General features: G+C 34.7%; 1 protein-coding gene across 1 annotated transcript; it reads right to left on the bottom strand.

Annotated features, from left to right (window-relative positions):
- Positions 1-5: 5 nt before the first annotated feature.
- Positions 6-20,578, bottom strand: LOC116164944 (ionotropic receptor 93a). Its single transcript, XM_031479205.1, is given in 15 exon segments — positions 6-113; positions 210-367; positions 7,472-7,550; positions 7,632-7,812; positions 7,859-7,926; positions 7,929-8,078; positions 8,207-8,369; positions 8,427-8,843; positions 10,298-10,522; positions 15,130-15,297; positions 15,342-15,727; positions 15,773-15,922; positions 15,969-16,064; positions 16,115-16,267; positions 20,442-20,578. Coding segments are annotated over 15 exon segments (2,583 nt in total). The 5' UTR covers positions 20,536-20,578; the 3' UTR covers positions 6-18.
- Between the last annotated feature and the right edge of the window lie 1,952 nt (positions 20,579-22,530).

The raw sequence follows: 22,530 nt of genomic DNA, 5'->3' as shown, positions 1-22,530 counted from the left end.
CATGTTGTATGTTTCTATCTACGAAACGAATGGGTGAAGCTGTTCCTTTTTCTTAGCTTTATATGTTGTGTATAATACCTCCCCCAACAACCACAACGATGCAAGTGTGAATCCTAAAATTGTACAAATTGAGAACAGTTCTAAATCTAGCGTTATTTGGGCGACGTGCAATACGGATAACATGTTGCACATTTTTGATTATGTCTTACCTAATAGCAGCACAAAGAAACTTCCTTGCATGTCATCCAAGTTTACAGTATGATTTGTAACTTCTGTGACTCGTGTTACTTGAAAACATTTGTCTTTCTTGGGTAAGTAATTTTGATACCATTTGTCGATTAGACCAACTTGATGTAATCGCTTAATTCTGAAAAAAACATTGCTAAATAATTTAAAAAAATAGTGCCTAAAGTAAATTGGAGGGTCCTGATCAATTTTCGATGACATCAAATGGAAATTTTTAATTTTTTGAAATGGCATGAAAGTAGAGCTAGTAATTACATCCATTATTAATAAAAACTGATTCAACCCAACAGATTTTTTCATGTAAAACCAAAATAGACCTAGAGCCACTTGTATCTAGTTTTTTTTTCATAATCTGTTCATGAACAATAAATTTAAAATAAATGACAAAGGGTGCAAGTTCAGGGACTGATACGTATCACTCCTGCACTTTGACCCAAATCAAAATGAAGAAGAAAATAAACATAATATATTCCGGTTTGTTCATAAAACATCCAGGTTGTTGAAGCTAATAATTCGGGAAATTGGCACTTTGGTATTTTTAATTTTCAAGAGCCATCTGAGGTATTTAAAGGAATTGAAGGAACAATTGATAGAGACGTCCACGGTAGTAATTGTGCTTTATTGTGACTGTCGTAATTGTTGTTTACTGGCAGATTTAAATAAAATTAAAAAAAAGAGGTTTTCGCCCTAAAGTCACATAACGAACTATTTATGTGTACAAAGGAAAATAAGTTAAGGCATTATAGTCCAGGAAATAGAGACTCAAAATGGACCATTTCCTGCAAAACGAGAAGTAGTTCCAATTTTTTTTGCATGTCATGAAAGAATATCTGGTGGTTAAGAATCCAAGTTTTCGACCTCCCACCCCCTGTGCTTCCCCCGTACCACCCTTAAAACCAAAGAAATTTGGTTGGTTTTTTAGTTTTTCAATCATATCTTTTTATAGATTCATTTTACAAAAAAAAATATTGTTATCAGAAATTGTAGACTATAAAATTCTACACAACTTTGATATACACTACTTTTTTGTGAAATGTTTATTAAACACGATATAGAGCTTCAGAGTTGCTTATATTTTTAAGAATTCTAAAATTTGTATGTAGATGTTTTAACCAAATTTTATACTTCATCTTTATAATTAAGAGTTTTATTAGAAAATATCTTAAACTTATCGTGGTATAAATCCCCCTGCGCTACACCGTTACCAAAGGCGATGTATAATAATTCAACCTTCAACCCTTGCTAGTGGGGATATTTGAATCACTGTGAAATTGTAGGGCTTTCTAATATACGTTTGAAACAAAAAAATTATCTCACTTCAGTTCAGCTTCATCCTTAAAATCCTTCATCCCCCATCCCCCGCCCCCCTCCCCCCATCCGCGGTAGGAATAGATATTTAAAGAGGAATAGAACACATATGTAATAAGCGTTGTACTCTCTGACTAACTTTACAAGAGCGTTTAAATATCCATTTTTACCGCGCGGGGGGGGGGTGAAACTGAACTGAAGTGAGACAAGTTTTTAATTTCAAAAGTATATTAGAAAGCGCTACAATCTCACAGTGATTCAAATACCCCATTAGCAAGGGTTGAAAGTTGAATTATTATGCATCCCCTTTGGTAAGGGTGCAGGGTAGAGGGATTTAGGTGCAGGGTAGAGGGATTTATACCACGATAAATTCAAGATATTTTCTCATAAAACTCTTAATTATAGAGATAAAGTATGAAATTTGGTTAAAACATCTACATAGAAATTTCAGAATTCTTCAAAATATAACCAACTCTCAAGCTCTATATCTTTTTTAATAAACATTTCACACAAAAGTAGTGTATATCAAAGTTCTCTAGAATTTTATGGTCTCCATTTTCTGATAACAATATTTTTTTCTAAAGTGAACCATTAAAAAGACGTGATTGAAAAACTAAGAAACCAACCAAATTTCAGGGGTTTTGAGGGTGGTACGGGGAAAGCACAAGGGGTGGGAGGTCGAAAACTTAGATTCTTAACCACCAGATGACTGTCTATGACATGCAAAAGAAATTGGAACTACTTCTCATTTTGCAAGTTAAAACCCTCTATTCCCTGGACTATTAATATTGTTATAGATAAGAAACTTAGCACTGCGCAGTTTGCGCATGCGTACACCTGATGTTTAAAATATACGATATGTTTGCCTTTACTAGAAGAATCTTTGGTTAAAAATTCAAAAAATATCTCTTTAAATAAGAAAGTCGATATTGCACAGTTTACGTCTGCGCACATCTGATTTTTACAATAGCTTGTCTTTACTAGAATCATCTGCATACTTTAATACTTTTATACTTCGGCATATGCCTGGCGTAGCCGCCTCTCCCAGAATTTAGCCAACTGTCGTGGGGATGTGAACTAAATATATTGAAAACTGTAGTGGTTAAGGCCTCGGACGGACGGACGTACGAAGAAAGATCTAGTGGTATTTTGCAAGCATAATATGATTGTAATTACCTATGGTTTATTCGGGATATCAATAATTAGCTAGCATATTAAAAACAGGAACAAAAAAACATAATTTATAGCTGAAAATGAATTAATGTCAATCGAAAATACGAAAAATTTGAATATTTAGTTAATTTTAATATCACACAAACATACAAAGGATATTTATTCTTCATAAATATTGATTGAAAAACAAATATTTTTTTCCTCGCAGTTGACCCACCTATATGCTAATAAGGGAATTATTTAAAGCTCAGTTACCTTTCAGACTTTAGATTTTTGGACAATTCATGGTTATCCACAAAAAAATTGATGAAAAACCAATGGTGGTTTGATTTTTTGAACAATATTTTTCTCGTCATATTAGAAGCAATAAGAAACATCATACAGGGTGTTAATTAAGTACTTGTACAAACTTTAAAGGTGAATCTTCGGGATACTGGATGTATCACGAATTACGTCCAATTGCCATGTTATTTAACAAAAATATAAGCAAAAACCAAATAAAATAGGTAGTTTTTTTTGGACGCCCTGTATCTTAGAAATCAGCCGTTGCGAACCCATATGTTCATATGAACTTTTTATTTTAAAATTAGTCGAAGATTCACCTTTAAAGTTTGTGCTTCAAAAAGTCAAACGTTTTTCACCAATTTTCCACCAATTGCCGAAGAAAAAAATAAACAACGTGTAAAGCGGATCTAGAAAAGCGACAGAGCGATGTGATTCTACGGGATCATTCGATTTGACCCATTGGCCCATATGAATAAAAAGGAGCATTTGCTTATAGGTACTTGAAAAATTCAAAGTAAATACTCGTAAGCGCCCCCTCAAACTGGGCGACTTAGCAGCGCTACTTAGCCACGGAATGGGACGCAGTGCAAAACTTCGGAGCAGCCCAGGGTGAAAGGGCACTTACGAGTATTTACTGTGAATTTTGCAAGTATAAGCATATGCTCCCTTTTATTCATATGGACCATTTTCTTTCCATCCCCATACTCCACACCTCTTTTCTCATTGCGTCAAAAAGGTATTTTCTTAATCTGAAAATATTTTTAAAATTCCTCTCTCCTACTCCCCACACCTGTCTCATCGGCACCCCTCCCTTTGGTCTTAATTCCCTTATTTGTACGTTTGTCCAATTATTTCGTTGCGTTTGATATCCTAGGTATTTAAATTCTCTTACTTGCTCGGTTGCTCCACACTTGCCTCCCCAAATCGCATCATCTTCGTTTTTTCGACATTTAATTCCATTCCTTTTCTTTTCTAGTACCTCTCTATCCTTTTTAGCATTTACTTCATCTGTTTTTCCTCTGTTGCAAATAATACTGTGCCATCCGCGTAAGCCAAGTCTTCCCACCACGACTCCTCCACTTTGACCGTCTTAATATTTTCTCCATATCCCTTATATAGAAATTAAATAAAGTTGAACTTAGTGGGCATCCTGGTCTCAATCCTTTTATTGTCCTTCCTCCTTCCATCCGTCGTTACCCTACTTCTTGTTTCTCCATATAACTCCCTAATTCTGTTCTTTAAATTTTTGTCTATTATTTCGTCCTCATTTCCCATAATTTTCCTTTTCTACTCTGCCAATCGCTGCTCTTATGTCCATGAAAAGCACTATTACCTTTCCGCCCTTTTTTCCAGTTACTTTTCTACCGTTCTGTGTAATAAATATACACAGTCGATCGTTTCCCTCCCTTTTCTAAAACCCATTTGTGTTTCCTCTGACGCCCTCTTCTCTTTTTCACCTTGCATTCAGTACCATCGCTTAGATAAGTCGCCACCGTCGTCGTTATTGAGATTCCCCTATAATTTTCCATACAGCCCTTGTCCTCTCTATTGTAAATCGGCACAATTTAACCCTTCCTTCCATTCTTCCGGTAGCCTTCCTTTTCTTCAGCCTCTTTAATCGTTGCTCCATCTCTTTTCTTGATATTTCGTCTCCTTCCACCTCTTCTCTTCCCTCATCCTATATCCTATACCCTTTCTCCTGATTCCCTTGTAGTACCTTAATAAAGTGGTGCTGCCAGTCCTCTATTTGTATTTCTCTCCCACTAAATGTGTTTTCCCCATTCTTCTCTGTTTTTATTTCCCGGATTTGCTCTTCATATTCTTTCTGTTCCTTCATCTTTTTCTCTTTAAATATTTCTTTGTACCAGTTCTTTGTTCTCTCTTTCTTGCTCTCTCCATCATTGTTCTGTATCTGTTTTTTTCTTCTGTACACTCTTTCTCTCACCACTCCTTTTTGTTATCTCTGCCTTCTTCTTCCTTTATCTGTTTCCATGTTACTGTCTTTTTAATACTCTTCTTTATATTTTCACACTCCTCCTCTGTGCTTTCTCTCCTATTTCAAATACTGGCTTCTCTAGTCTCCTTCTATAATCCTCCACCGTGTCTTTTGTCCATAATTGCGTCTCGATTTGTCTTTGAATCTTTCCATGTCTTGCTCTTTTTATTTTTCCTGTTGGCCTTATTTCCATCCGATTCTGTCCTTGTCCTACCGTAAAATCTTCTATTGCTTCCAAAATTTTTTTAATTTATACAAACACAAACGGAGGTTTCCGGCGAATAAAATTGGCATTTCGATTAATAAAAAAACTCTAATTAGAAAACGAAAATTAAGCAGTTTCGGGGTTTAGCTTTGAAATCGGTTGGTCTCGCGGTTGGTCTTTTAAGTGTTTTAGTAATAACTCGAATTGCGAAAGGGGAAAGCTAGTCTGAATGCAGTCGATATAAGTAAAAAGTTCATTGCCCGATCATACCCATACAACAAAAGGTAATCGTACGAAGAAGATCCAAGAATTTCTCCAGGAGATTCAATTTTTCGTTTGTACATTGTCCAGCTTTTTAAGGCGTCACCTTTTGAAGAAGGGCCGTGCCATTTTGTACCATCGATTTTAGAAAACGCTATAATGAAAGTAAGGTGAAATAAAGATCGAATCCCTTTAAGAAATTGCATTGCATTTTTATTGAAGATAGTCAGATAATTCTTAAAAGAATCGATCTTGGTAAATTTGGCGATTTTGGGCTTTGTAGGATTTTGTATCATATTTATTTACTACGCGTGGACTCAAATAATATTGTAACGGAAACGCTCCAGACATGACGTCGCCTTTGGAGCTCTGGAATTTTCTACGCGCGCGATAGTGGGATTTGTGTAGGAATATTCGAGAATGTACGCGGATGTTCTGGACTTACATTGCTTGCGTGTATAAATGGTTGCGGACCGAACATCGCGGCAGTTTTTACTACCGAACGAGATCGAGCGCGGAAATATAAATTGCGAAGTGTGTGTGATATAAATAATCGATATAAATTGTACGGTTTTTATAGTGTTTTAGTTTTGTTTAATAAATATTGATTTAAATCGAACCCGAATTTATAAATAACGTTACAATATCTTTCGCTGGGAAGCCATAACTTCGCCACCGCTGTCGTGGCAACACCCCAATTCTCGTAGAACCAAAAAATACCCGACTCTTTAGCGCATTTTCTAAGTTGGGTCCGCTAAAGCAGTCACTTTCTTTGTCCGTCTGTCTGGTCGTCGGTCTGAGGCCTTAACTACTCCTACAGATTTCAATAGGTATATTTAATTCGTTCTTTCTGACGGATAATGTGAGTATGCGCATGCTGCGCAATATCACCTTTCTTATTTATGAATAGATTCTGTTGACTGTTAACCACATATACGTCTAGTAAAGGCAAACATATCGCATATAGTAAAAATCAGATGTGCGCATGCGCAAACTGCGCAATACCAACTTTCTTACTTGTGGAGGTATTTACTTGAAATGTTAACCAAAGATGCTTTTAGTAAAAGCAAACGTATCGCATGCTGTAAACATCAGATTAGTTTGCACATGCGCAGGATGCGCAATATCAACTGTCCTATTTATCGGGATATCTTTTTAATCATAGATGCTTCCGTTAAAGGGGGCACCTACTACAATTCAATGAAATTCTTTAACCATCTCCCAGAAAGTATTAAACTGACTAGGGATATTAACGAATTTAAAAGAAGACTAAAACAATTTTTAATAAACATGGAACCCTATTCCATTAACGAATTTTTAGAATAGTAGGTAAATGTAATACATTAGGACGTATTTCTTCTTATGCATTGAAAAGACTTCATTTGTATATACTAAGAAATAAAGAAGTATTATTATTATTATTATTATGGTCGGTGTTTCTTGTGAGAACTCAGGTCTAGCCTGGTTAACTAATCGCACGGATTAAAAATTTATTATTATTATTATTATTATTAAAGGCAAACATATCTCATATTGTAAACATTAGAACATGCGCATGCGCAGGCTATGCGCATTCTGCGCAGTGCCAACTTTCTTATTTATGAAGATATTTCTTTGAAATATTAACCATAGATGCTTTTAGTAAAGAAAAACATAGCCATAGACTTGGGAGGTACTGATAAATGCATAGAAAATGCGCTAAAGTGACTAAGGCGAAAACCCTTTTACTAATATAGCAGCGTTTTCGCTTACAAAAACTGAGCGACTTTATACTATAAAGGTGAAAAACATTTTCAGACGTCGTTTTTTACTACGCCCGTGGAAGCTTATGGGATATTAGATTGGTGCGCTCGGAGTAACTTTTCGGGAGCCACTCTTCCTGGGAGAATTTTTCAAAAGCGAGTCTGAGTTTAAATTAAAGAGTAGCTCATACTTGATTTAAAGAAGTTAATTGGGTTGAGGAAAGAGTGAAAATAATAAATATATACTTTACTTACTCATCATTTATAAGAGTAAGATATGGGGTGTCTGGTGCCATTACCATAGCGATTTTTTCGTCAAATAAATCCTCTCTCCCTGCCAACAGAGACAAACAAATCATTTTCCCAGTTCACCCGTTATTAATTAACACGTAAATGGGTTAAAAAGTGAACGCACCTAACGTTAAATCGCATCTGTCAGTTACAAGATATTGCTTTTTCATGAAATAGATCAGCTTCGTTTTCCAATCGAAATACACGTGTCTTCCTTGCTCTACTTCATAAAACATTTTATCATAGTCGATTTGATCCTTCATCATTCCACGGTAGAGCTCTCGCAGTTTAGGCAACGGAGATTCCTGAAAAGCATTGTAATATTTTGTGGCACAGTACGTGACTTTCGACCTTTGCCAACTTCAAAAAATAGCTTCCTTTCGCGGTGCTCCAGGTAACTGTGTCCCTTTGGGCCAGCAGTCATCCACCGTGGTAATTGGGATGTCAATTTTTGGAAATGTTAGAAACGCGACCAAGTTTCCGCAATACGTTGTGGCGACGACGAGCACAACCAGCCACCAGGTGCCTACAATCAATCTTGCGCTGTCGGCGTATGGTAGGTGCATCCCGCCTAAAAATTACCTATTTTACTATTGGTCGATTCTTGTCCTCTAAGTCAAAAAAGTGGAAACAACAGAACTAATCATTTTTTGAATTGTTTTTGGTTTTCAATGATATGTAGGTAAGCTGCACATTTACCTTGTTGGAGTAGGGCTCCATACATGTACCATAAACAGTTTTGGGGTGACGATAATCCTTTTCCTCTCGGAATTCCCTTGTAGTCATACACCGGGCTGGCATTATGTATGAAATAGAGTATAGGCCCCATAATCATTACGGAAGCTGCCAGACACAGCCACGTCTAAAGAATGATATGATGTGATTTCCCTTCATAGTTTTGCAGTACCATGCAACTTACCGTTGGAGTAAAAGGGTACATAAACAATAAAGCTCTGCTTAGTTTTCGAGGGCGCGAAGCTAAAAATGTGTATGTCTGTATACTGATTGGATAAGTAAAATTAACAAGTCTCTCAGATGCAGCAGTAATTGTAAAGCCACCTGCTCCCAGAGCTACCTCCTTCGATGTTACCTTTTTGAGTATTTCAGGGGGAATATTGGCCGTGACAAGATCGGTCATTTCTAGTACGTTGTATTTTTCGCGGTGCAGAAAGTCCTTGTCTTTAACTAAAGTTTCTGAAGATTCTGCTTCAGTAGCATGTACAGTGTAGGTAAAGTTTAAATTGCGCGACAATTCTTTTATGATGTCGAAAACTAACCCGCCAAATTCCGTTACGGTTCCGTTTTCGTTCAACTTCAAAATTTGCCAAGGAGGATTCTGTAAATTGAGACCATTTAGGTACATGTAAATAGTTTTGCGAATGGAGCAAGTTATGTTACATCTCAAGATTGCAAAACCCATTCCGAGATAAACTTAATGCCGAAATATCATTAATTATTTATTATTAATGATTAACGAGCACTCCGAAAATTAAAAAGTGAATGGATAAATACCAACCCGTTTTGGTAAATAAAATAAATAAATTTCGCGATGTGTATACGTGAGAAATGTAACGTTTTGCGGCAGAGTAAACAATTATGACGTCAAAAAAAGCGGTTCTAACATTTAATCCAAATAACTATCTAAAATCACGCGATGGAGAATGTGTGGGCAGAAATCATAGAATTTAAATTGGTACCATCTATGCGAAATCTAACATGTAGATAACCCGTACTTTTAAAGCAACTCCTTGTAGATACTTTTACCCTCATCTAAACTCAATTTATTACCTTTTAAACTTAGGCACAGTTTTATTAATTTACGAACAGGCTGAAGAGGTTGATATGCTCAATTTTGTTCAGAGAGGAAATAAAAAAGCCCCCGCGGCACCTGATCTGTCTGCATCTCCATTAGACTGGGGGCAGCTCATAATTCTTTGCAGATGTTTTCCATTCTTCGCTTGTAAATTGGGATCCAGAGTCGAAGACCACGACCCAAAGGGGGCAAAACCATCCCTTCATTTTTTTTATTAGTTCTGTCACAGACGTAGTTGTGACGTTGATAATATCCAAATACCTCGAATATTAGTCCATCACAGCCAGATATGTTGTATCTACCCTTTTGGAATTCTAAATATTCTACAGCTATTTTTTGTCGAGGATAGATACAAAGGAGTAGAGGAAGGGATCATTTTCTTGGTATATTGGCGTCTATGCTTGGCACAAATGTTACAATTTTCTACCACAAAAGGCCGTGTTGATTTTGCTGACATTCCACTGTGTTGACTCTACTGCTATTAATTGTGGTGTGATGCGTATCATCTACCATATGTTCCACCACAAAAGGACAAGTTTTTGTCAATTTCAGAATTTCAGATTTGTTCTTGGGCTCTGTAGAATTAAAATGGTGCAGTTTGTATTCATTTTCATCTCTCCTTACACATTTCATAGTTACATTTGTGCATAGTTTGAACTCATTTGCGCATCAATGGTATCCCCTCTTAGACTTTGACTTTAAATTTCAAAACAATTTTTTCCACAGTTTGCATTCATTTGCTGAGAGGAGAAGGGAGGTTGACTCGATGACGGAAAGGTGTAAGTTGTCCCTAGGTACAGTACTATATTCAAAGAATACAAAAAACTTATTGAATATTTTCAAATACTTCGGATAAAAAAGACTTCTTAGAAGACAGTAAAAAATAGATATTTTGCAATCTGAGAAAGAATCAACACCGGTTAAATTATTTTTCGAACGCAAACCCATTCACATAAAATTGAATATCAGGAACTTACGTGATAAGATATCATAGGCAAATTTTTCCTACGGAATCCATGCGCTACATGCGGAAATAGTTGATCATCTAATGATGGACCGTCGCTAAGCCGCCATGTTCCGACTTTAATGAGTTTGTCCTCAGCTCGTAGTACACGTTTCTCATACTCTTTACCCCAAGTCTCTCCTGCCTCAATTCTCCACCTGGTGCAATTGTCGCAGATTCCTTCATCTAATATTAGTTTCTATAAGAGAACCTATGATTTATACTCTTCCAAACAATGTTTCATCCAGAGCTGGGCAGTATTCGATTTTGTAAATACTTTTTAGTATTCAAATCCTTTAAAGTATTCAAATACTTTGTAATTAAATACTTTTATGGAAGCAGTATTTGTATTTCTAACTCAAATACTTTCACAAATATTTAGTATACTTTGAAAAGTATTTGGATACTTCGTAAAGTATTCGAATACTTCGCATAGTATTTGAATACTTATTGCCTGTAATCGATTACCAAACCTTTTTTCCAACTTAATCAAGTATTTGCCGAAGTTATATTAATTTCATTAAACTTCCTTTTTTTTTACAAAAAAATTGTTCGGGTCGATCTGAGACAATTTTTCTATCGAGCCTCAAAAAAAGGCAGTGTATACACTTCCTTTTTTACCAAAAATCGACTACACCAAAATTTCTCGGGAAAACACCTTTTCTTTTTAATTTCGGTGCGTAGAATTCAAAACAATTCGTATTTTTTCGATTAGACTTCTCTTTAAAAAGTTATAGACTAGAAACCAATTTCGAAAGAAAATTCAAAGGTCTGTAACTTTTGAACTAGTAGCCCAATCTTGGAACTGTTTGAAGTTATGGAATCTACAGGATTCATTCTATAAGAAAATTTTTTTTCCGGGTCGATCTGAGACAATTTTTCTTTCGGGCCTTAAAAAAAGGCAGTGTATAACCTTCCTTTTTTTACCAAAAATCCACTACACCAAAATTTCTCGGGAAAACACTTTTTCTTATTAATTTTGGTGCGTAGAATCCAAAACAATTCGTACTTTTTCGATCAGGCTTCTCTTTAAAAAGTTATCGACTAGAAACCAATTTCGAATGAAAATTCAAAGGGCTGTAACTTTTGAACTAGTAGCCCAATCTTGGAACTGTTTGAAATAATGGATTCTACAGGTCTCATTCTATAAGAACATTTTTTTTCCGGGTCGATCTGAGACAATTTTTTTTCGCGGGCCTCAAAAAAAGGCAGTGTATAACCTTCTTTTTTTACCAAAAATCGACTACACCAAAATTTCTCGGGAAAACACTTTTTCTTATTAATTTTGGTGCGTAGAATCCAAAACAATTGCTACTTTTTCGATCAAACTTCTCAATAGAAAGTTATAGACTAGAAACCAATTTTGAAAGAAAATTCAAAGGGCTGTAACTTTTGAACTAATAGCCCAATCTTGGAACTGTTTAAAGTTATGGAATCTACAGGCCTCATTCTATAAGAAAATTTTTTTCCGGGTCTATCTGAGACAATTTTTCTTTCGGGCCTCAAAAAAAGGCAGTGTATAACCTTCCTTTTTTATCAAAAATCGACTACACCAAAATTTCTCGGGAAAACACTTTTTCTTATTAATTTTGGTGCGTAGAATCCAAAACAATTGCTACTTTTTCGATCAAACTTCTCAATAGAAAGTTATAGACTAGAAACCAATTTTGAAAGAAAATTCAAAGGGCTGTAACTTTTGAACTAATAAATAAATAAATAAATAATAATATATTTACGGAATTCAGACATATATATATAGCCCAATCTTGGAACTGTTTGAAATTATGGATCCTACAGGCTTCGTTCTATAAGAAAATTTTCAATCCGGGTCGATCTGAGACAATTTTTTTATCGGGCCTCAAAAAAAGGCAGTGTATAACCTTCCTTTTTTTTACCAAAAATCGACTACACCAAAATTTCTCGGGAAAACACTTTTTCTTATTAATTTTGGTGCGTAGAATTCAAACAATCGTACTTTTTCGATCAAACTTCTCAATAGAAAAGTTATAGACTAGAAACCAATTTGAAAAAAATTAAAGGGCTGTAACTTTTGAAACTTAAACTAAATAAATAAATAATAATATATTCTACGGAATTCAGACAATATATATATAGCCATCTTGGAACTGTTTTGAAATTATGGATCTACAGGCTTCGTTCTATAAGAAAATTTTTTTTCCGGGTCGATCTGAGACAATTTTTTTTTCGGGCCTCAAAAAAAGGCAGTGTACAACCTTCCTTTTTTACCAAAATCGACTACACCAAAATTTCTCGGGAAAACGCTTTTTCTTATTAATTTTGGTGCGTAGAATCCAAAACAATTCGTACTTTTTCGATCAGACTTCTCAATAAAAAGTTATAGACTAGAAACCAATTTCGAAAGAGAATTCAAAGGGCTGTAACTTTTGAACTAGTAGCCCAATCTTGGAACTGTTTAAAATTATGGATTCCACAGGCCTCTTTCTATAAGAAAAATTTTTTTCCGGGTCGATCTGAGACAATTTTTCTATCGAGCCTCAAAAAAAGGCAGTGTATAACCTTCCTTTTTTACCAAAAATCGACTACACCAAAATTTCTCGGGAAAACACTTTTTCTTATTAATTTTGGTGCGTAGAATCCAAACAATTCGTACTTTTTCGATCAGACTTCTCAATCAAAAGTTATGGACTAGAAACCAATTTCGAAAGAAAATTCAAAGGGCTGTAACTTTTGAACTAGTAGCCCAATCTTGAAACTGTTTGAAATTATGGATTCTACAGGCCACATTCTATAAGAAAATTTTTTTCCGGGTCGATCTGAGACAATTTTTTTTCGGGCTCGAAAAAAAGGGCAGTGTATACACTTCCTTTTTTACCAAAAATCGACTGCACCAAAATTTCTCGGGAAAAGACTTTTTCTTATTAATTTTGGTGCGTAGAATCCAAAACAATTCGTATTTTTTCGATCAGACTTCTCAATCAAAAGTTATAGACTAGAAACCAATTTCAAAAGAAAATTCAAAGGGCTGTAACTTTTGAACTAGTAGCCCAATCTTGGAACTGTTTGAAATTATGGATTCCACAGGCCTCTTTCTATAAGAAACATTTTTTTCCGGGTCGATCTGAGACAATTTTTCTATCGAGCCTCAAAAAAAGGCAGTGTATACACTTCCTTTTTTACCAAAAATCGACTACACCAAAATTTCTCGGGAAAACACCTTTTCTTTTTAATTTTGGTGCGTAGAATTCAAAACAATTCGTATTTTTTCGATTAGACTTCTCTTTAAAAAGTTATAGACTAGAAACCAATTTCGAAAGAAAATTCAAAGGTCTGTAACTTTTGAACTAGTAGCCCAATCTTGGAACTGTTTGAAGTTATGGAATCTACAGGATTCATTCTATAAGAAAATTTTTTTTCCGGGTCGATCTGAGACAATTTTTCTTTCGGGCCTTAAAAAAAGGCAGTGTATAACCTTCCTTTTTTTTACCAAAAATCCACTACACCAAAATTTCTCGGGAAAACACTTTTTCTTATTAATTTTGGTGCGTAGAATCCAAAACAATTCGTACTTTTTCGATCAGGCTTCTCTTTAAAAAGTTATCGACTAGAAACCAATTTCGAATGAAAATTCAAAGGGCTGTAACTTTTGAACTAGTAGCCCAATCTTGGAACTGTTTGAAATAATGGATTCTACAGGTCTCATTCTATAAGAACATTTTTTTTCCGGGTCGATCTGAGACAATTTTTTTATCGGGCCTCAAAAAAAGGCAGTGTACAACCTTCCTTTTTTTACCAAAAATCGACTACACCAAAATTTCTCGGGAAAACACTTTTTCTTATTAATTTTTGTGCGTATAGAATCCAAAACAATTCGATCTCAGACAATTTTTTCTGGCCTTAGAAAAAGGCAGTACTTTTAAGTTATTCAAATATTTGAGAACAATTTAGAAATGTTTAGGGAAAGTTTCCATTGTCACAAAATCAATTATAAAAATCCGATACATCTGAATACCGAACTCGATAGTCTACGTAACTTAAAAACAATAGGGACCTTTCTTATATCCTTAACACCATGTGTACGCTTTGAAAACTGGTACACGTATTCTTAAGGATATAACTGGTATAAGAAAGGTCCTGGTAGGTACCTCCTATATAATAATAATAATACGCTTTTACACCCCTTAAATTTGTATATAACAATAGAAATATAAAAAAAGCTAACCCCATACAAAGTATAACTTGATTTTTTAAGTAGTATTAAGACTTTTATCTAGTAGTATACTATTTTAAATTTCAAAGTATTACAATACTTTTGAAAGCATTCGAATACATTCTAAAGTATTTGAATACTTATTTTTTTAAGTATTTGAATACTTTTCAATGTATCTGTATCTAGTATTCGCTTGTGCTAGACGTAATAGTTATTTGTTTCATTAGTACAAAAAATGTCAGTTTTCGGGACGAGGAAGATAGTTGCTGGACGACGCGTTAGCGGAGTCCAACACCTTCCGACCTGCAATGTAAAACGATGTCAATGTGACATATCTCCGTGATTGTAATTTTTTAATTGGCCAACTTTCAAGGTCAATTTCTCTTTGGTACTAGGACCAAAAGTATCCACTTTTTGTACAGTTGCCATGGTGAAAGCGATTAACCCGCAAAACGTCAATTTTAGGTACCGAACATTGTCACAAAATAGCGTCTTATTCAGGTGGTTGGAGAAAAAAGTATTTAGTATTCAAATACCTTTGATTTGTGTAAAGTATTTACTATTTGGTATTCAAATACTTTTTAAAAGTATTCTGCCCAGCTCTGGTTTCATCTTACTTGAACGTTTTGCAAAAGAAAAAGTCTTCTTTCCAATTTAGTTGGCCTAATAGCCTCCCATTCTTCATCTGAAACCTGAATGGCCGATTCCGTCTCTTGCAAAATTGCATTTTCCAAAGATTTAGTGAACATCTGCAGCAACTCCTCCACGTGACATTGAAGTCCGCCCTAAACTGATCAGTAGTCGATACCATAACGGCCACGCTACTTACAACGCATGACGGATGTGACATTGTCGTATTGTAAACAAAAGCAATGTTGTCTCCTTCTCTGAGCCAGTCGGTTACATAAGAAATATCATTGTTCTTCCAATCAGTGTCGCTGATAACGAAAAGCCACTGATTTTTCGCAGTTGTCAGACCAAGTGTTTTAGACGCGTTCATCACCATTTGCACCGTATCTATACTTACAATTGCTAAAAAGTTGGTTCCCACCGAATCGATATTAATCACTGAGAGCTTTTTACGAATATTATTTTTATTGTCAGAAGATTTTGCATATGAGGCCAACTCAATTATTGAAACTGCGGCTCCAGTTATTTGTATATCCGAAGACTCCCTGGTAAAGCTTGATATAACCCTGGTTACCATATCTCTTTCTAAAAGCTGAGTTCATACACTAATAGTAGTCACAATCTACTCACCTAAGGTGTAATCATATAGTATAATTACGGATTTCCATCTATACGCATTGACCGTGCGGAGATCTAGGACTAACTGTGGCAATTCTTCGCCATTTTTTAACATGGGAGTTACAATAGCTTCACCTAATGGCAAACGGGGACAGTCCGGCTCTGAAATATTGTTTTAAGTTTAATTTATCAAACTAGGTAAGTATACCAGAAATTGCCATGTGAAGAAGATTTTCTTCTCTAGCCAGATTGAAAAGTTTCCAAGTATCTTCGCAAGATACAAGAGTAAGCATAGCAGTGATATCTGAAAATGAAGATATTGGTGATTGATGAAACAAAATCATTCGAATTTACCTCTCTTGACGTTAATGTCCCTCAAAGAGTAATATATAACATTTAGACCGCCGTGTTTAAGTATTTCTCGCTTCGCGTATATCATATATTTTTCGATTGCTGTCAGTATTGTGTCATAGTCTTCCGGTATAAACCCTTTATCGACCACGATAGCTGTAAGAAATTATATACTATAAGAGATAATTATCCTATTATATAATACCACTCATTAAATACTCAAAAGCATCAACGCGTCAAACGCACCTCCTCAACCATTTACTTAAATTGTTTTTCAATCCAATACCTACAGCAGTTTTTTTATCGCCCTACGTAAACAATTCTTATGAAATCTTATGACATTAGGAGAATACTTTAATGGGACTAAATATAACAAATATGGGACAAGGTATCAGGATAATGTGAGACATTCATTTTGAATGATTTATTAGATAAAATCCCTTGGCACACAACCAACTTTCTTCTATAACACATTCACTATCACCAAGACTAAATGTCGAGCAATAAATAACGCTCAACTACCGCTGAATGCGATAAACCAAAGTCTCTACCGCAAAAAAAAGCAATTCACGTCCGTCTCTTCTCTTTAAAACCATTTCTCTTTCTTTTAAACCTTTCCGTACCTTCTTTGATTTTCTATGCGTTTTCGAGTAAACACCTGCGTTTACGTCTTACGTCTACACTTAATCATCTTACGCAGCGATAATAAAACTTCTTATCGCAACCACCGGATTTACAAAAGATAACTTTAACGAAACATTCACCCAATTAATTTCAGATGTTTCTTAACTTATTATAATTGAAACATAAGACAACCGAATTAAAACCCGATTATTTAAACCAAAATTAAACATCCATTACACAACAATATGTAAAAAGTTGAAGGCAGTAGTGATGTAGGGAATAAACCAGAGTTTGATAAACTAGGGGTAGTAAACTAAAAACTATTTTAATAATGTTGTGTTAGTAGGTTTATTTAAGAAACTTAAGGATTTTCCAGGGCCAGGAAATGTGAGGAATTTAAGAGGTTTTGGGATTAAATTATTATAGGCAATTCATGACGAAGAAAAATGTCAAATTTACCTGAACTAAAGAGATTTAGCAGTTTGAGAATTTCAAGGAGATATTGTTTAAGAATATTCCATTGTACTAACCTAATTTTTTGAAACATCAAGCAACTGCCGAGGTATTTTGATATTTTCACAAATTTAATGGAGGTTGAGCTTCAGAAACACTCTGTTCATCCATCAAAAACTACTGCTAAGTGCTGCTGATGCAAGGGCATTGTCACCAACACAAATTTGGCGTTTTTCCTTCGTGCTCTACCAAAAAGCGTAAAAAATCCTGCTTAGGAATTTTTTGTACAGTTGAGGGTTATGACTAATTTGCATTTGCAAATGTTGGCAGACTGACGTAATTCTGTTTGAATTTTTGGATTTTTGAAGTTTTAGATTTTCACAGCGTGGTATTGAACTGTTTTGAAGTAATAATTTTGTTCATTTACGCTTGCCTCTTTACACTTAACACTTTAACAGCTTTTAATGTTGATATTTGCAATTTTTTCACCTTCCATGTATCCCATTTCTACTAAATAATTTACACACTAAATTATTTGCATGATGCAACTAAATTACAAATTGCACATATGTCGAAGTAAGAAATTTAACATATTTTAATATTTATTTTACATGCATATATTTATTTGTATTATTTGCATTCGTTTTTCCGAAATTCATTCATTGTTAGTATATTTGTCGTATCGTTTTGTACTAATGTTTTTATGTTCAATTATATATTACCAGAAAGTAAAGTATGAAATGACATGTATAATATAGATGTAGTAGAGAAAAACCAACCCAAAGAATTTCTGAAGAACAGGCACTACAGACAAAAGAAATAGTAATAGCTTAGGACACATTTTGAAGAATTGTCTGCGTTATAGGATAGTGCAGAGGGATGGTAAAAGATCATGGGCGTAAAAAAGAAATAATACCAAAAACGGTACTGGAAAACAAACACGCAACATAATACGACAAATGGGTAGGGCCTTAATTATAAATATTTGGAAATTTTTTAACAGACGCAACTTATTTTCTGATTTCGTCAGACACATTTGTATTCGTCATTGTACGCATGTTTTGAATAAATAATTCTAACGATAATGTTATTAACTATTTATAATACTGGTTTAATAATAAATGCAGATTTTGCTTTAATGTGTTATTCAAGAAAATCCGACGGTTTATTTTTAGACGATAGACACGTTTTGTACCGGTGTATGTATCAAAAATCTCGACAAAAATACAGAAATAAAATCCGTAAGCCAAAAAAGGTTGGATTACGCAATTTTTCTAAAAGTAGATAGTGTCATTGTCGTTTGGAAGGTAAGTAAGCAGCCCAAATGGGTATAATCCTTAATTAATTCAAGGCTAGAGCAGGTGAGAGATACAGATAATAAAAACAAAGTAAAGTCTTCTCCATATAGATACGCCTAGGTTTAAGGAAAAGTGACTATTTTCGGCTCCAGGCAGATGAGTACAAAACGAATGCTCGCATTACCTTTACCTACTTATAGCTTGGCGTGCGATTATTTTAAATTGGGAACATCCGCTTTCAAGAAGACAACTTCTAAGTCAACTGAGGTCAGATACTTTTAGACACCAGGTTTATTTGTGAGTCAATTCAAAAGAATATTTTTATTTTGTCCATACAATTTGTTGGAAAGCCAAGGTGGGTTTAGATTGTAAGTCTTCAGGCACAGAAAATTGTACAGTTTAGTAAAAATGCATAATCTAAATATAGACCTTCTATGTGTGAAGGTGTGTGCGAATATTTAAAGGAAATTAAGTATTTCATTTATTCATAACACGAGTTATATATGTTTATTGTAACCGAATGTCGAATACCAAAAAGCTTGTACTAGCGCGGAATTCTATACAATTTATCGTTTTAAGACAAAGCGCTTATTGGACCAGAAATGCTGTAGGTGCCTATAGATATGAGTGCAAATAGTGGGAAAGGGAGTATTCGTTAATCAATCGTACTTGTTGCCAAATCTACGCCGGTCGTTTTCGCAGAGAGCTTTCTGCATATATCAAGCCAGTGGTGGATCCCGAAGAAAGATAATTACGACAAGAGCGAGCCATCACTTCCATCAAGCCACCGTCGCGATGCAGACGAACATTTTCTAAGCATTTCGAGAAGAAAACAAGAAAGTTGAACATTTCCACAGCGGAAAACATACTGCTACCTAGTGGAGGTAGTGGCGACAGAGTCAATAAGAGTCCAAACAAATGATTTATTTTTCCTCCTGAGCCTCTAGCAGGAACTGGTCGGGCTGGCAGAGGTGGTACGAATATTCAGAATCATTAGAACCCTTATAACCAGACCCCTTCCTCTTATAGTTGCCTTGGGGGTCTCAGAATCTTCTTTGAATCATCTACGAATTTTAAAATCTTAGACACTCCTTGTAATTTTCTCTAAAATACTTTAGACTATTTGTAGTGTCTTAGAATTCAGGATCGCCTTACAACCTTTTAGCATCATTTTTGAAACCGTCTAGCTAGAGTGTTTAGAATCTACTTAAAATCTTTTTAGCATATTTTCAGAATCTGTATATAATTTTTTAGAACGTATACAATCTAAAAGAAACTCTAAAATCTTCGAATTGCTGATAAATTACTCTTCACAAAATTCTTATTGATTGGAAGATGCTTCAAATATTCTATAGGAAATTTCCAGATTAATCATTGAAAAATCGTACAAATTATGGGCCGGTTGTACATACCAGGACAATTCAAGCTCTGTTCAGTTGACTGACATTAAGAAAGTTGGATGAATTTCACGCAATCAAATTGTTTATTTAGTCAACTGGGGCTGAATTGCTGTTACCTACCCAAGAATCTCAAAGAGATGTTTGAATAATCCTCTAAAGGATCCTTAAGAACGACTCAGGAATATACGACGAATCAATTTCTGAAGGATATTTAGGTATATCTTAATATCTATTATGAATCAACATAAATATAATGTAGTATCATTCAATAATAAATTTTTATTCAATGGTAGTATCTATATTTTTTAAAAAGTTCTACGAGCCTCCGGATCTTTAGCAAGTGTCTCAAAAGCTTATTTAAAAAGTACTTCAAACCAAACCAGTGAGCTTTGTAGGAAATTTTATGCACTTGCAAGTTAAATAGGGTCAGTTATATGAAAAGGTGATAATTTCCGAGTTACACCCAAGCAAAAATAACGTCTGTAGGTATTTTCCATGAAAAACAGATTTACCGTAAACCAAATCTATTAAAAAAGGCATCAATTTTTGTCTTACCCAATGTTGCATTTGTCGTGAGCAGCGACGGAAATTTGTCGCTGGTAACACACACTGACGAAATCACCACCAAGATCACAGTCACAAAAACCATTTTTTATTAACAGTGCACATTGCGGATTCTTTCATTTATATAGGTACTCGTTAGGGGTGGTTATAGGCACGTACCATACAAAAATATATAGAGAATTTATGTTTGGACTTATTACTATCCAGGTGTTACTCATAAATGAACAATACACGTGAATTTCAATTGAAGGAAATCGAATGGGATTTCAGTGCTTTAACGGCTTAAAGGTCACTCATTAAAAATTAATCATCAAAATTCAATTACAAAAGTAGAACACATGAAATGTAAAAGGTAACTCTGTTACCTATAGAATGATTCTACTGCCTTCCAAATTTTAATGAATGTACGGATGCTATAAGGACGTTTTTTCTTATGGCACAAAAAAAGCATTTGCTAAAGAGGTGAAATTTAAAATTTCCAGATGATGTGGGATCGTGCGATTTGATCTTCAGATGTTAAACACTTTTAAACATTATTTAAAACTGTGACAGTTGTTAAGAAAGGAGGAGACCATTGAATAAGTACTCTCAGAGAGGAAAAATTTAGGGACCATGAATGCTTTTAATTATACTTAACGTTTTTAAATAACAATAATTTTAAATAACCTTTAAAAGTGCTTCAAAAAATCCTAAAGAGCTCAGAAGGACTCCAAGGAACTTCTTTTGATAGTTCTTGAAAACTTTCGAAAAGTCTTGAAACCTTATGAAGTTTTCAAAGTTTGTATAGTGACTAGTGAGTTCTTTAAAATTCGTAAAATACGCACTTAATTCTATTGAAGGCTTTTGAAAAATACTTTAGAGAACTCTAGGAGGAACATGGCAACTGTGCGACTTTTAAAAGGTGCAAAAGACCAATTACAAGATACAAGCATCCTTGGGTGTCTCAATGTGCTGTGCTGCCATCCGCAAAGTACAGAAATTTCTTTACCTTTAAATACACCAATCTCTCTCCTGCATAATTGTTTAACTTTTCAAATTTTCAGACACGTGAGAAAGTATTATGTATTGAGATGGATCCGTATTCGGTTCAGGTAGCACAACAAAAACTAAAACTTTACCACAATTTTAAATGTTGAAGAGAAAATTTCCCAAGGCAAGTCCGGCGGCACATCTGCTATTACGAATCTCGATGAACACTTAAATTTTGTTAATGCATTCCAAAGAATTATTTAACAAATTTTTAATTACCTGACATAATCCTGGACCCGATTAAACATACAGCTGATCATTTACTCAAATTTATTCGACAAAAATCAACCATTGTGTAAGAAAATAAGGCACTCAGGGCTTATAAGCAAAGTACCACGCGCATGTGGTCGATTCAAACAAATTAAATTTAAAAAAAAATTTTAATGACCTTTAAAGAATCTTAATATCCGATCATATCTGCGATTTTATTTAACTGACGCAGAAAAACAAACACCAATTGATGATCCTGCTGAATCTTCGTTTCTTTACTGTCACTTGATTCTGGATTTAGGCAAAACTGGCTTTGTTATAAAAATGATTTTTTTGTGGTGGATAACTTCAGGCCGTACTTATGCGATTACTGCTCGATAGACATAACACTCCCAAACTACCTCTTCGTATACGTAAACACTAACGATTGATTCGAATCTTTATAAGAACACTGTGTAGATTTTGTTCTACAAGAACTTTACAAGCACCAAGGACTGACTGTTTTTCACCAAATGCTAACCCAAAAAGCTTCGAGCAAGCATACAAGGATATGTAGAAATTTAAAAAAAACTGCGGACTTATATTCTATTAAATTTTCAATAAAGAATTAAACTTGCAAATAGCGGAATTTCCTTTAAAATTTGATCCCCCACTAGAAAAATCCTTGAACTGCGGTTTGAAACAATTTTCCTGCGCCATCTCTTCCCAAATATTACAAAAAAGGGAAGATTAGGGACATATCTCTGGAAGCAATTGCGTTAAGTCTTTTTAGCGCATTTTTTAAGAATTAAAAAAAATGTGCTATTGTTTGCGTTTTGTTCGTCCGTCCGTCTGGACCCAC

Source organism: Photinus pyralis, unplaced genomic scaffold (assembly GCF_008802855.1).
Source record: "Photinus pyralis isolate 1611_PpyrPB1 unplaced genomic scaffold, Ppyr1.3 Ppyr1.4_LG2, whole genome shotgun sequence".
Classification (NCBI taxonomy): Eukaryota; Metazoa; Arthropoda; class Insecta; order Coleoptera; family Lampyridae; genus Photinus; species Photinus pyralis.
This window is presented reverse-complemented; position numbering and strand designations above follow the sequence as displayed.